Below are 14,891 nucleotides of genomic sequence, written 5' to 3' on the forward strand. Positions count from 1 at the left end.
TAAGTTTAAGATGAAAACCTGAATGGTGGTACTGCAATGTACTGAAATAGTAGTAAGTAAACCGCAAAGTGGCAAGGGAACGAGGGCTGCAACGATTAGTCGACACTGTCGACAAATGTTAACAGTAAAATTTGACGCCGACAATTATATTTGTCGACGATAGTCGTGACGTCATCACTCGCGTTTTTCGGAATGCCGACTGATGGGATGTTGAGATCTTCCCGTTTAAAGAATTAATCATAATCCAAAAAAAGGTGGCGGCAAATGAGCGTTTTTTTAATGTCTTTCTCGCCATCTCCAGGTATAAGTTGAATGTTAAAGTTGACCAACTTCTCGTTTTATGGCAACAACCTTCGCCTATAGCAGGCCTGGGCAATTATTTTGACTCGGGGGCCACATTTAGAGAAAAAAATGTGTCTGGGGGCCAGTATATCTATGTTTAAGAACACGAATACAAAACCTCACAATAATGTCTAATTGAATGCTAAAAACATTATGACAAACCGCCTTAAAAAAACATAATGGAATTTAAAAATGTTCTATGAACGATAAAACACTGAATATTAACAGAATATGAATGTCACACCCCCTTTCGATCGACATATTTTACAATCAAGTGAAAAATGCAACAAACAGTGAAATATGAACGCAAAGGGTACAAAATAAACCCACCTACAATCTGATATATTACTAAGCTTTAGAACTTTGTTGTGAAAATCTCCTTCCACGTCTGTGGAAACGCTTCCCGCCCACACTGCTTGGTGCCTCGTCTGAGCTGCTGTGACGTAGATTACCATAGTAACTAATTAGATGACCATGGTAACTAATTAGGTTACCATAGTAACTGGTATATCATCCATAAGCGCAGATTCCAACCATTGAAATACTTTGTATAGTTGAAGACTTACGGTCATTAGAAAACATCACTGCACATCATAATGGCAGCTACACTTTGCATCTTAAAGATATAAAACAATTATTTTGGAATGAACGGCGGGCCAGATTGAAAAGCTTCACGGGCCGCATGTGGCCCCCCGGGCCTTAATTTGCCCAGGTCTGGCCTATAGGCATGATTTATAATCTAGAATAACTTTTACCAACTCAGAGGCGATGCAGCAGCAGCAGCAGCTCACTATGTCAACACTGTAGCTACATAAGCTACTTGGCGACCTGTGATCATGGCGCCACTAAAAGTAGTTCCTCTGCGTTAGCACATATAATGACAATATTGCTAATATTTGGATAATATTCAAGTCACGAGATGTAAATGGAGTTTTGTTGGCGGTTTTTGGATGTTTTTAGAGGGCTTTATGGCATACTTGCCAACCTTGAGATGGGGGGGGGAGGTTTGGTGGTAGCGGGGGTGTATATTGTAGCGTCCCGGAAGAGTTATTGCTGCAAGGGGTTCTGGGTATTTGTTCTGTTGTGTTACGGTGCGGATGTTCTCCCGAAATGTGTTTGTCATTTATGTTTGGTGTGGGTTCACAGTGTGGCGCATATTTGTAACAGTGTTAAAGTTGTTTATACGGCCACCCTCAGTGTGACCTGTATGGCTGTTGATCAAGTATGCCTTGCATTGACTTATGTGTGTGAAAAGCCGCATATATTATGTGACTGGGCCGGCACGCTGTTTGTATGGAGGAAAAGCGGACGTGAAGACAGGTTGTAGAGGACGCTAAAGGCAGTGCCTTTAAGGCACGCCCCCAATATTGTTGTCCGGGTGGAAATAGGGAGAAATTCGGGAGAATGTTTGCCCCGGGAGATTTTCGGGATGAGGCACTGAAATTCGGGAGTCTCCCGGGAAAATCGGGAGGGTTGGCAAGTATGCTTTATGGGCATACTAGAGTACTACCATTATCGGCATCGTTAGCCACCTTGTACTTGCTGTATTTTACAAATTAGAATGCATAAAAAAAGAAAACATACAGTATGTGTTCTTGTCTTACATAGGGATTATGAATAATAGGCACAATTTTAAAAAGAGTGCAGTTTCCCTTAGTGGAGCTCGTAAATTGAAATACTTTTATGCATCAAAATATACAGTACTACGTTTTAGTGGAGTTATTGTAGCTATAGATTTTCATTTAAAACCATTCATAATGGGAATAAAACAAACGAGAGACAGATTCTAATGACTGATGACTGTTCATAAATTGTTCAAACCTGCCCAGGAGGCTCCCTGAGGCACAGTGACGAAGTGGCGTTTGATCTGTCCTGGTCTGAAGTGGATGTCTTTGAAACACAGCTCATGATTCCGACTCTCTGTCACCCTGACGAATAAGGAACGAAGCACACAAACATGCGTCACAAACCTCTTCTTGGGATAAAACAAAAAGATCATGTAGTATAACCTACTTGGTGGGAATAATGACGGTGATGGGGACTCTGAACAGGGGCCCGCAACAAGGAGCTGCCGTGTCATAACCACACACCTGAAAAATACACACCAACGAGTTGACATAAACGTCCATCAGTTTCTCCTACCGAAGTTCTTTTTACCGACCTCTGTATAGTGCACCCCCTCTTTCAAACCGACAGGATCCACACGGACATTGACATGACGACACTGGTTCATCAGCTCGAGGTGGGAGGGGCACTGAACCCATGGGGCGGAACACGTGAGGACCAAGTGTAGCTGCAGGGAGATTCGGTCCAAGTTTGCTGTAATTATAATAATATTAGGTGGTCAAAAAAGATTACTCAGAGAGCGTAAACCTCCAGAAAATCAGCGAGTCAATGTCTACGATCAATCAAAGGTCTACAAAGGGGGTAAGGGTTGTCCGGATCCAGGATGACACAAAATAAACACTACATGAAGAACAAGAAATGACCAAAGAATTGGACGGATAAGATTTTTTGGCCCATTTTGAACAATACAGATTTTTTCAATCATGAAACAACAATAAATTAAAGAATAACTACTGAAACAAATCCAGGATTGATGTACAAACCCCAAAACCAGGGAAGTTGGCACGTTGTGTAAATCGTAAATAAAAACAAAATACAATGATTTGCAAATCCTTTTCAACCTATATTCAATAGAATAGACCGCAAAGACAAAAAAAAGCCAAAGCCATTTATCAACAACACCCAGAAATGCTGCCGGCTTCGCTGGGCCCGAACTCATCCAAGATGGACTGATGCAAAGGGGACGAGTACACATTTCGAATTATTTCTGGAAACTGTGGACGCCGTGTCCTCCGGACCAAAGACGAAAAGAACCATCTGGATTGTTATAGGCGCAAAGTTGAAAAGCCAGCATCTGTGATGGTATGGGGGTGTATTAGTGCGCAAGGCATGGGTAACTTACACATCTGTGAAGGCACCATTAATGCTGAAAGGTACACACAAGTTTAGGAGCAACATATGTTGCCATCCAAGCAACGTTATCATGGACGCCCCTGCTTATTTCTGCAAGGCAATGCCAAGCCACGTGTTACAACAGCGTGGCTTCATAGTAAAAGAGTGCGGGTACTAGACTGGCCTGCCTGTAGTCCGGACCTGTCTCCCCATTGAAAATGTGTGGTGCATTATGAAGCCTAAAATACCACAACGGAGACACCGGACTGTTGAACAACTTAAGATGTATATCAAGCAAGAATGGGAAATAATTCCACCTGAAAAGCTTAAAGAATTGTTCTCCTCAGTTCCCAAACGTATACTGAGTGTTGTTAAAATGAAAGGCCATGTAACACAGTGGTAAAAATGCCCCTGTGCCAACTTTTTTGCAATGTGTTGCTGCCATTAAATTCTAAGTTATGATTATTTGTTTCTCAGTTTGAACATTAAATATCTTGTCTTTGCAGTCTATTCAATTGAATATAAGTTGAAAAGGATTTGCAAATCATTGTATTCTGTTTTTATTTACAAATTACACAACTTGCTAACTTCACTGGTTTGGGGTTTTGTAATAAACAGTAGCCGAGGACAACATACCTGTGTTTTCCGGGAAGATGGGCTCGATTCCTACACCGTGGTCTGAGGCGGACAGAAGGTGGGCTGGATCCCTGAGGTAGATGCCTCTCTGAGCTCCCACAGTCACGGAGAAACCCAGATGGCCGGTGGGCAAGGAGGCATTTTGTGTGAGGTAGTCTAATGCTTTGTCCACCTGCCCACAGGTGAATGATGCATGGATTAAACTAGCACACTAGCACAATATTCTATTTACAAGCGGTCCTCGTGTTATAATGTTACGACTCACTCCTAATAATTATTAATACTGTACAAAAAGAGAAATACAGTGTTAGCGGCCACCGGTCAATAGTGGCCACAAAAGTTTCACCGGCAGAGAATAAAGCAAAGTAGCAAATTGCAATCACCTGTTATTTTGGATCCCAGATTAGTTTATTTTTAGTGTCTGGTACAATTTTAAAAGTAGTGTATTTCTAGTGTTACTGCTCTTGGGGAATCATCATCAAACAATATAAAATCACAGGGCAAAACAAATGATGGCCCTTTTCTGCAAGGAATGTGTTAGCTTAATAAAGTTGGTATGGTATTTATATTCAACTATGTATGTAATGCAAACCTGCGGCCCGTGAAGCTTTTCAATCTGGCCCGCCGTACATTCCCAAATAATTGTTTTTATATCTTTCAGATGGAAAGTGTAGCTGCCATTATGATGTGCAGTGATGTTTTCTAATGACCGTAAGTCTTCAACCATACAAAGTATTTCAATGCTTGGAATCTGCGCTTATGGATGATATACCAGTTACTATGGTAACCTAATTAGTTACTATGGTCATGTATTTAGTTACTATGATAATCTACGTCACAGCAGCTCAGACGAGGCACCAAGCAGTGTGGGCGGGAAGCGTTTCCACAGACGTGGAAGGAGATTTTCACAAAAAAGTTCTAAAGCTTAGTGATGTATCACATATATCAGATTGTAGGTGGGTTTATTTTGTACCCTTCGCGTTCATATTTCACTGTTTGTTGCATTTTTGTTGCGTTTCACTTGATTGTAAAATATGTCGATCGAAAGGGGGTGTGACATACATATTTTGTCAATATTCAGTGTTTTATCGTTCATAGAAACATTTTAAATTCCATTACGTTTTTTAAGGCAGTCTGTCAAAACGTTTTAGCATTCAATTAGACATTATTGTGAGGTTTTGTATTAGTGTTCTTGAAAATAGATATTCCGGCCCCCAGACACAATTTTTTCTCTAAATGAGGCCCCCGAGTCAAAATAATTGCCCAGGCCTGATGTAATGTCTCCAAATAGCCTACAATAAACATTACATACACTTGTTTTATAATACTAAGTGTCATTTTAATTGCAAGTAGAAAACGTAGTTCCCACCATTCGGACAAGATCTGAGTTATTTGGTTACTTCACACTGATATACATTATCTCAAATAAATAAAGTATCAAAAGTATCAATATTTTGATTTGAGAATCGATATTAGAGCATAAAGATCGGTTATCGACAGTATCTGTAGCCCACATCACTACCAATAAGAACAAACAGGGAGAAGAGCCAACTAGTCTTTTTTTTCTCTCCGATGTTTGTGCTTTTAACATAGGTAAGTAACCTATTATTAAACACAGAGCCTTTTACTCTGAAAATCACCCGGATTCATATGTGTTGTAATTATTGTCCTGCGCTACCTGTATCTGTGCAAAATTGTTTAAGAACATTTCATCCTAAAATTAATAGTTTTTTAATTATATATTGTGTACATCCTTCATGCGTACAGAGTGAGTGACTTAAAGAGGAACCGCACCTTTTATTGGAATTTCGCCTATCATTCACAACCCCTATGTAGGACAAGAACACATATGTTGTTGTTGTGCATTCTAAGTCTTAAAATACGGCAAATAAGAGGTGGCTAACAAAGCAGCTAATGGAGTAAACTATTCCATCAATAAAGCACTCATCCAAACATCCAAAAACCACCAACAATACTCCATTTACATCTTGTGACCTGATTGTTAACCAAGTATTAAAAATATTGTTTTATAAGCGCTATATTGACATATTGAGCCAGTGAGCTGCTGCGTTGCCTCTGAGTTGGTAAAAGTTAATTTGAGATTATAAATCATAGTAGAAGGATGTGGACATAAACTAAGAAGCTGGTCAACTTTGACATCCAAGTTGGATTCGGAGATGGCAAGAAAGTCACAAAAAGACGCTAGTTGTTTTTTTTTATTTTCACCCTTCCTAAGGATTATGTATAATTCTTAATCTAAAACGGGAAGATATAAGCATCCTATCAGTCTCCAACCCAGCGAGAGCAGACATTGTACAGTAAGTGAGTGTTTTATTATGTTCGCAATTTATATTTCTTAGTTAGCACTTAGCAAAGTGCTTAGTATTTCACTAAAGCTGGATCTGTTTAGCACACAGCCTCAATAATATAAGATTCTGGATCATCATTTGTCCCAAAGTAATATTTGTTTTCTCTCACGCAGAGTGGCGCGTATAGTAGGGTTGTTGTTGAAGAGAAAAGCGAACGTTGTGATTAGAGATGTCCGATAATGCCTTTTTTGCCGATATCCGATATTGTCCAACTCTTAATTACCGATTCCGATATCAACCGATACCGATATATACCGTTGTGGAATGAACACATTATTATGCCTAATTTTGTTGTGATGCCACCGCTGGATGCAAATCAACTCAAGTTATGGAAAAAAATGCCAACATGGCACTGCCATATTTATTATTGAAGTCACAAAGTGCATTATTTTTTTTAACATGCCTCAAAACAGCAGCTTGGAATTTGGGACATGCTCTCCCTGAGAGAGCATGAGGAGGTTGAGGTGGGCGGGGTTGAGGTGGGGGGAGGGTAGCAGGGGGTGTATATTGTAACGTCCCGGAAGAGTTAGTGCTGCAAGGGGTTCTGGGTATTTGTTCTGTTGTGTTACGGTGCGGATGTTCTCCCGAAATGTGTTTGTCATTCTTGTTTGGTGTGGGTTCACAGTGTGGCGCATATTTGTAACAGTGTTAAAGTTGTTTATACGGCCACCCTCAGTGTGACCTGTATGGCTGTTGACCAAGTATGCGTTGCATTCACTTGTGTGTGTGAAAAGCCGGAGATTTTATGTGATTGGGCCGGCACGCAAAGGCAGTGCATTTAAGGTTTATTGGCGCTCTGTACTTTTCCCTACGTCCGTGTACCACTCCGCACAGCGGCGTTTTAAAAAGTCATACATTTTACCTTTTGAAACCGATAATTTCCGATATTACATTTTAAAGCATTTATCGGCAGTCCAATATTATCGAACATCTCTAGTTGTGATGCGTCTGTGAAATTAATATGACGGCGCATGCTTGAAATGAGCAAATATGTAAATATTACATGTTAATATGAATGTGCAAGGTACTACATTCATACAGTATATACTTACAGCGTGTATATAAAACCTAGGAGGTTTTTAGAGCGCTTTATAGGTGGAATAAAGCAACTTCCATTGTCTCCATTGTTAGCTGACATTTGCTAGCGTTTATTTACGATTTAGAATGCATAAAAAACGAAAAACATGTGTGTTCTTGTCTTACATAAGGACTACAACAACATGTAGTTCCCCTTTAAACTAAAATTCGACATGCGGCGTCATAGGAACAAATCTCGTTTGTAGACCAAGGACCGCCTGTAGCGCACGTTATCAGGTTACCTGAATGATGCCATGGCCCTGTGCAAACACTTCAATGTCTTCAACCTTCAAAGCTGTGTTTTCCAGCGCTCTCCTCACACCAGGAACAGACGGCTGAATGCCATTTTGTTTTAATCCTGCATCACACCAAGTCACAAGCGAGCATAAATAACCAAGAGGTACAAAAGTAACTTTTCGTCCGGTGCTCGGACTCACCTGACAGGACAAGAGCAATGCCTCCGCAAGCGTTGGGGGATGACATGGAGGTGCCGTTCATCAGCTGGGTCCCACGGAGAGTCCAGTTGGGTACGGATGCAATGGCGCCACCGGGGGCACTTATGCTGACCCCGAGTGCCCCGTCTGTACTCGGGCCCCTGGAGGACCAGGTGTACTGGTTGGCGGGTAGCTTCTCCCTCAGGGAATACTCAGCCACCATCATGTCTGGGGTCACATAGGCTCCAACACCTGAGGGAGGGAGTCCATTTTCACTCGTGTATTGTGGACGTATATACCTAAATTAGCCATTTTTAAAAAACAAACATTGTATTAATCTTAGTGCCGTCAAAGTGTGTGTGTGTCCATTTTGGGTCGAGCTGTGAAAATAAGCATACGTTTAATAAACAAACATTTGCATAAAGCAAACAAATGGTCAGTCCCACATTGATTGCATTAAAAACTTAAAAATAAACCATCTGTGATGATAGATATTAGTTAAGAGTTAATCTGATTAATCACGATTAAATATTATTATCGTTTGACAGCACTAAATCATTTATTTACTCTGGATGCCTTCTGGACTTCTCAGTAGAGGTGGGAATCTCTGGCATACTTGCCAACCCTCCCGAATTTTCCGGGAGACTCCCGAAATTCAGCGCCTCACCCGAAAACCTCCCGGGACAAATATTCTCCCGAAAATCTCCCGATTTTCAGCCGGAGCTGGAGGCCACGCCCCCTCCAGCTCCATGCGGACCTGAGTGAGGACAGCCTTTTTTCACGACGGGAGGACAACAGGGTGACAAGAACTAAATCATCCAGACTAGAGATAAATTGTATTATTATGTTTATCTTACCTAAAAATAAATATATTTATTAATTAAAAAAAAAAAAAAAAAACGAAATAAATTTTTACAATATTTTGCTAAAAACATCAAAATTAATTGTATTTTTATTTGTATTTTTTCTGACTCCTTATTACATCCAGCCATAGAATTATGCCGGTACATTAAAATAAACATATTTGAAACAATTCATTTTAAATTATCATAATAATTCATTTAAAATGACCATATTTAATTATTAAAATAATTGCTTGTTTATCAACAACTTTACCATTTTATTCATTACAATTTGAAGCTCTCAGAAGCCAAGTTATCTTATATTCATGTTATATTTATGCAAGTTTGAAGTATCAATTATCTAAACACAGATTTGTTATATATATATACACATATATATACACATATATATATACACATATATATATATATATATATATATATATATATATATGTATATATATATATATATATATATATATATATATATATATATGTATGAAATACTTGGTGAATTCTAGCTGTCAATATACTCCTCCCCTCTTAACCACGCCCCCAACCACGCCCCCACTCCCCACTCCCCCACCTCCCGAAATCGGAGGTCTCAAGGTTGGCAAGTATGATCTTTGGGCACTTCACGATGTAGGGGTAAGGATTCAAACCGATTCTGGCAATGTCTTATTTGGTATAGTAATTATAATAAAACCTTATCAAAACAGGTGACAGGTTCAACCTCCTTTTGTTTGTTGAAGTATGACGTAAACGCACAAAGAATACGCATAGAGATGGCCTTAAAATTACTTTTTCGAAACTGATTCTTTAGAAAAATCATTTATAAAACAAAAAAATTGTATTTTAGAAAATTAGGGCTCAATTATGAATCAATTGGAATAAATAAGAATCGAGATTCATAAGTTAATAAATTTTTTGAGCACGCTTTCTCAATTACAATTTTTTGTATGTTGTTTTTAATCCGTTAGTGAGGTCAAAAAAGCACATTAAAAAGGGACCTGTTATGGAAAACCAAGTTTTCTTATTTATTGGTACCTGTTTTTGTGTATTTGGGATCTGCATAAGTCCTTATGTCCTGGGCATGACGTTATAGTGCATCCAGCAGTGGAGGCTCCTCTATGGGGTCTTGGGGCACTAGGAGGTTAACCCCTTTACTACTGTTACCCCAGGTAGCCCTTGGCAAAGACCTCGTACCTGACTGCCCCCTAGCCAGGGATACAGTGAAGACCTCAACGGCGGAGCAGGCGGAAGACGGTAGATTTAAAAACTACCACAACGACTGCGATGGCGGAATAAGGCTGCAGCAGAAAAGGGTCCCCAGTCGTCTTGGACTCCATGCCACTGGACTCTGACCCCATTCTGTCAAGGATCGTGTGGTGACTGTCTGGGCACCAGTCTCCCCACGTAAAACAAAGTCACGCACAGGCATCCTCCATAAAGGGATACACCCCTACTAGGAGGATCGTCATACTCGTTCGAGTGACCGCCGATAAGTCCCAAAAATGTTAAATCAAACCATGGAGGCATTGCGCAAATATTTATAAAACAATCTTGCCTTCCTTCATACTTCCTCCAAACCAGCCGTTTGGACTTTGCCCAATTAGTGGCGTTTTTCCCAATTGTAACGTCAGCGTATTATCCATTTATGGAATAAATCTACCCAAAGTGCTTTGCGCCAGTCCATCCTCTTGTTGTGCGGCAGACTGGCTCGTACATGCACATGCATTCTCCGCTGTTGCCATTTCTAATGCAAGGTAGCGTAAAGTTCTTACTTAGAATCGGTCAGTAGACTCGCTATGTAAGCGCTAAAAACTACAACATGGCAGTCCAAGTAGAGCCACTTAAATAATTAAGACTGGCCACAAAACTTGCCTCTTGAAGAGAGTTGAAGATGGTCTGTAAAATATAATCTAAGCAACAATTTGACCAAAGACCCACAATTACATGTTATGTAGGCCACAGGGAAAGAAATCATTATATGACTTAGGGCAGGGGTGCTCATTACGTCGATCGCGAGCTACCGGTCGATCTCGGAGGGTGTGTCAGTCGATCACCAGCCAGGCATTAAAAAAATAGTCCTAAAAATGAGCGATCATAAATCTTCACTATGACGTCACTTTCGTCACTTGATTGACATTCACGGCACCCGAGGGTCTTCTGAGATGACGCTGGCTGCTGCCAGCTCATTAAAATTACCGACTGGAAGGCGAGAAACACTTTATTTCAACAGACTCTGGCGCCGTACCTGTCGTCAAAACTCCAAAGACCGACTGCACAGTTGCGCTAACAAAACGAGTCTCAGAAAGCTGGCGTGCACAAGCTAGCAAGCTACGGAGTTTGCCGACAATGTATTTCTTGTAAAGTATATACAAAGGAGTACGGAAGCTGGACAAATAAGATGCCAAAAACCAACCACTTTCATGTGGTATTGGACAGAAAGGAGGACTTTTTTCTCCTCCATTCGAAAATGCGGACGTTTTTAGCATCACTGTCTGATTCCAATCAATGCAAGTCATCAGAATCAGGTAATACACCAACTTATATTCTTGTCTTCATGAAAGAAATGAATCTATATGTGTTAAACATGCCTGTATTATCTTATAACACTTTTAACTTATTAACAATATTAACTATATGTGTTAAACATGCTTGCATTATCTTTAAACACCTTTAACTTATTAACAATATTAACTATATGTTAAACATGTTTGTATTATCATTAAACACCTTTAACTTATTAACAATATTAACTATATGTGTTAAACATGCTTGTATTATCTTTAAACACCTTTAACTTATTAATAATAACTGTATGTATTAAACATGCTTGTATTATCATTAAACACCTTTAACTTGTTAACAATATTAACTATATGTGTTAAACATACTTGTATTACCTTTAAACACCTTTAACTTGTTAACAATATTAACTATATGTGTTAAACATACTTGTATTATCATTAAACACCTTTATTAACAATATTAACTATGTGTTAAACATGATTGCATTATCATTAAACACCTTTAATTTATTAACAATATTAACTAGATGTGTTAAACATGCTTGCATTATCATTAAACACCTATAACTTATTAACAAAAACATATATTTCATAAATAAGTAAATATAAATTATATATATGAATGAGGTAGATCCCCACGACTTGATCAATTGAAAAGTAGCTCGCCTGCAGAAAAAGTGTGAGCACCCCTGACTTAGGGGCTTGCAGTTGTGTATTCACCAGCAAAGAGCGGTTTATGACATTGCTGTTTACCTATGACACTGCTGGTGGTTCCTCCGGGGCAGCCGACAGTGGAGAGACAGGGGCCGTTGTTTCCTGCACTCGAAACAAATATAACATTGTGTTTCTGCACAGCCTCTGCGATCACCTCACAAATTCGCCTGGAAAAAAAGATAAAACACACAAAAATATCTTAACGTGAACACCACTCTTCCCATAGTCCAATCATTCACTACACTCACCCTGAATTGGGCCAGTGGGTGGCTTCCCCGTAGCTGTAGTTAACCAGGTCACACTTGTAGTTGATCACTTCGATCATCTTTGGAGCGAGGTAGTGATTAGGAAAATGGCCAAAGAAGAACGTTTTGACCGCAGTGAACTAACATACCGCTCTGATGAGTCCCGTGCCTGTTTCCATGGTGCTAAGTCGCGTGTCTCCGATCTTCAGAGCCAAAATTTGAGCACCGGGGGCAACGCCATTACGCTCTGGTTCTTCTGGGAAGTAACCTGCTGCAATGCTGGCAACATGTGTCCCGTGGGCCCCTTCAGATGACAACAGCAACAGGCAAATCCATATAAGAGCTTTTCACATAGAACTACAATGGTACCTGAACGTAGGAGTATTTTAAGATGGGAGCGGTCGCTTTTTGTTATTCTTTAAGTTGCAAGTTACGAGCCTCCCCGCTGCTAGTTGGTTTGATTGATTGATTGAAACTTTTATTAGTAGATTGCACAGTTCAGTACATATTCCGTACAATTGACCACTGAATGGTAACACCCGAATAAGTTGTTCAACTTGTTTAAGTCGGCCACGTAAATCAATTCATGGTGAAGCGAATGCCACAGTTAACCCTGTAATTAGAGATGTCCGATAATATCGGCCTGCCGATAGTATCGGCCGATAAATGCAATATCGAAAATTATCGGTCTCGGTTTCAAAAAGTAAAATGAATGACTTTTTAAAACACCGCTGTACATATCCGGTAAAACACGGACGTAGGGCATACTTGCCAACCCGCCCGATTTTCCCGGGAGACTCCCGATTTTCAGTACCCCTCCCGAAAATCTCCCGGGGCAACCATTCTCCCGAATTTTTACCGATTTCCACCCGGCCAACAATATTGGGGGCGTGCCTTTAAGGCACTGCCTTAAACGTCCTCTCCAACCTGTCCGCTTTTCCTCCATACAAACTGCGTGCCGGCCTCGTCACATAATATATGCGGCTTTTACACACACATAAGTGAATGCAAAGCATACTTGATCAATAGCCATACAGGTCACACTAAGGGTGGCCGTATAAACAACTTTAACACTGTTACAAATATGCGCCACACTGTGAACCCACACCAAACAAGAATGACAAACACATTTCGGGGGAACATCCGCACCGTAACACAACATAAACACAACAGAACAAATACCCAGAACCCCTTGCAGCACTCTTCCGGGACGCTACAATATACACCCCCCTCTACCCCCCCACCCCCCCCCCCCCCCTGAATTCGGAGGTCTCAAGGTTGGCAAGTATGCTCTAGTATACTCAGGACTGAAGCTGTGTGCCTTCATTGTTTTTGTAGCTGTTGTTTTGAGGCATGTTTAAATTAAATAAAAAAATAATGCACTTTGTGAAAGTCAAAGTATAGTATTTCCCATAGTTGTAATGGGTATCAGGATTATCTCAGGGAGAGCATGTCCCAAATTCCAAGCTGCTGTTTTGAGGCATGTTAAAAAAATAATGCACTTTGTGACTTCAATAATAAATATGGCAGTGCCATGTTGGCACTTTTTTCCAGTTGAAGTTGTTCTCTTATTTTGGAAAACCTTGTTTTTGATTGATTGATTGAAACTTGTATTAGTAGATTGCACAGTAAAGTACATATTCCGTACAATTGACCACTAAATGGTAACACCCAAATAAGTTTTTCAACTTGTTTAAGTCGGGGTCCACGTTAATCGATTTATGGTAAAGTTACATTTTTTAATGCATCCAGCGGGGCATCACAACAAAATTAGGCATAATAATGTGTTAATTCCACGACTGTATATATCGGTATCGGTTGATATCGGAATCGGTAATTAAGAGTTGGACAATATCGGAATATCGGACATCTCTACCTGCAATTCTTCCAAAAACTTCCAGTCTTACTCTCTGGCACTAGCCTATAGCTAAAGATTGAAATACCCTTGTTTTCCAAGCATTGGAAACTATTAGCCGCGGTCCAGCTTCCACAGCCTTCCCGCCGGAGTCGACGACATCCTCCATTGGCTCAGCTTCCGACCAAGCCTGAAGCTGCAAACCGGCAAAGTCCTTCTGATCGATCCTGCTGCAGCCAAGGCTATTGTGATTGTGACCCTCCCAGCACATCGCCGAAGAAGCTTGCACTCTTCTCCCCCACTACTCTGATTGCAGGAGATTAACTAAGAATATTAGCTTTTTTTAACCCAATTACTCGCTACTTTCCCTATTCGTCAACTGATCAGCTTATTGTCCTTTTTGAAACTAATTAGACAGGAAAACTCTAAACAGAACGGATTAAAAAAGGATTTCAAAAGGCCCCGTTTACACTGGACACCAATATGATTCTTTTGCCCTCAAGTGACACAGATCTGATTTTTTTTTGCCAGTCATTGGGAGGTAGTCCTAAATCCGATTGGAATCTGATCCCTTCAAATGTGACTTCAGGCTAAACGCAATGCGACCTGAAAGGGATTTTATCCTCAGCTTTGGGCGACCTACGTCACTGGTGTGCGCGGGAAAAGACGTAGTTGCCAGCGGAAGTGGACAATTCATCACAACATCCGGTTTCTGTGAGCAAAGTGTATTTAAGACGACCAAATTTTTGGTGCATCACTTGTTAATAGAGCGCAAATAATAGGCTATATGTAATATATGAATATATATGTTTAATCATGTTTGGAAATGAATTCTAAAATGAACTGTGAGCCAGTGAAGGGACGCTAAAATGGGGGTAATGTGTT

General features: G+C 40.3%; 1 protein-coding gene across 2 annotated transcripts in view; it reads right to left on the minus strand.

The window, feature by feature from the left end:
• Nucleotides 1-14,891, minus strand: part of tpp2 (tripeptidyl peptidase 2) — a 59,929-nt gene that overhangs the window by 30,973 nt on the left and 14,065 nt on the right. For both annotated transcript variants that reach the window (XM_061974729.2, XM_061974728.2), the window contains exons 7-15: nucleotides 12,301-12,455; nucleotides 12,155-12,231; nucleotides 11,946-12,073; nucleotides 7,820-8,068; nucleotides 7,625-7,740; nucleotides 3,937-4,108; nucleotides 2,504-2,661; nucleotides 2,356-2,432; nucleotides 2,164-2,270 (exon numbers count right to left, since the gene is read on the minus strand). In XM_061974729.2, the coding sequence (XP_061830713.2) occupies nucleotides 2,164-2,270; nucleotides 2,356-2,432; nucleotides 2,504-2,661; nucleotides 3,937-4,108; nucleotides 7,625-7,740; nucleotides 7,820-8,068; nucleotides 11,946-12,073; nucleotides 12,155-12,231; nucleotides 12,301-12,455 (1,239 nt within the window). The remainder of the gene's footprint in view (nucleotides 1-2,163; nucleotides 2,271-2,355; nucleotides 2,433-2,503; nucleotides 2,662-3,936; nucleotides 4,109-7,624; nucleotides 7,741-7,819; nucleotides 8,069-11,945; nucleotides 12,074-12,154; nucleotides 12,232-12,300; nucleotides 12,456-14,891) is intronic.

Source organism: Nerophis lumbriciformis, linkage group LG15 (assembly GCF_033978685.3).
Source record: "Nerophis lumbriciformis linkage group LG15, RoL_Nlum_v2.1, whole genome shotgun sequence".
Lineage (NCBI taxonomy): Eukaryota > Metazoa > Chordata > Actinopteri > Syngnathiformes > Syngnathidae > Nerophis > Nerophis lumbriciformis.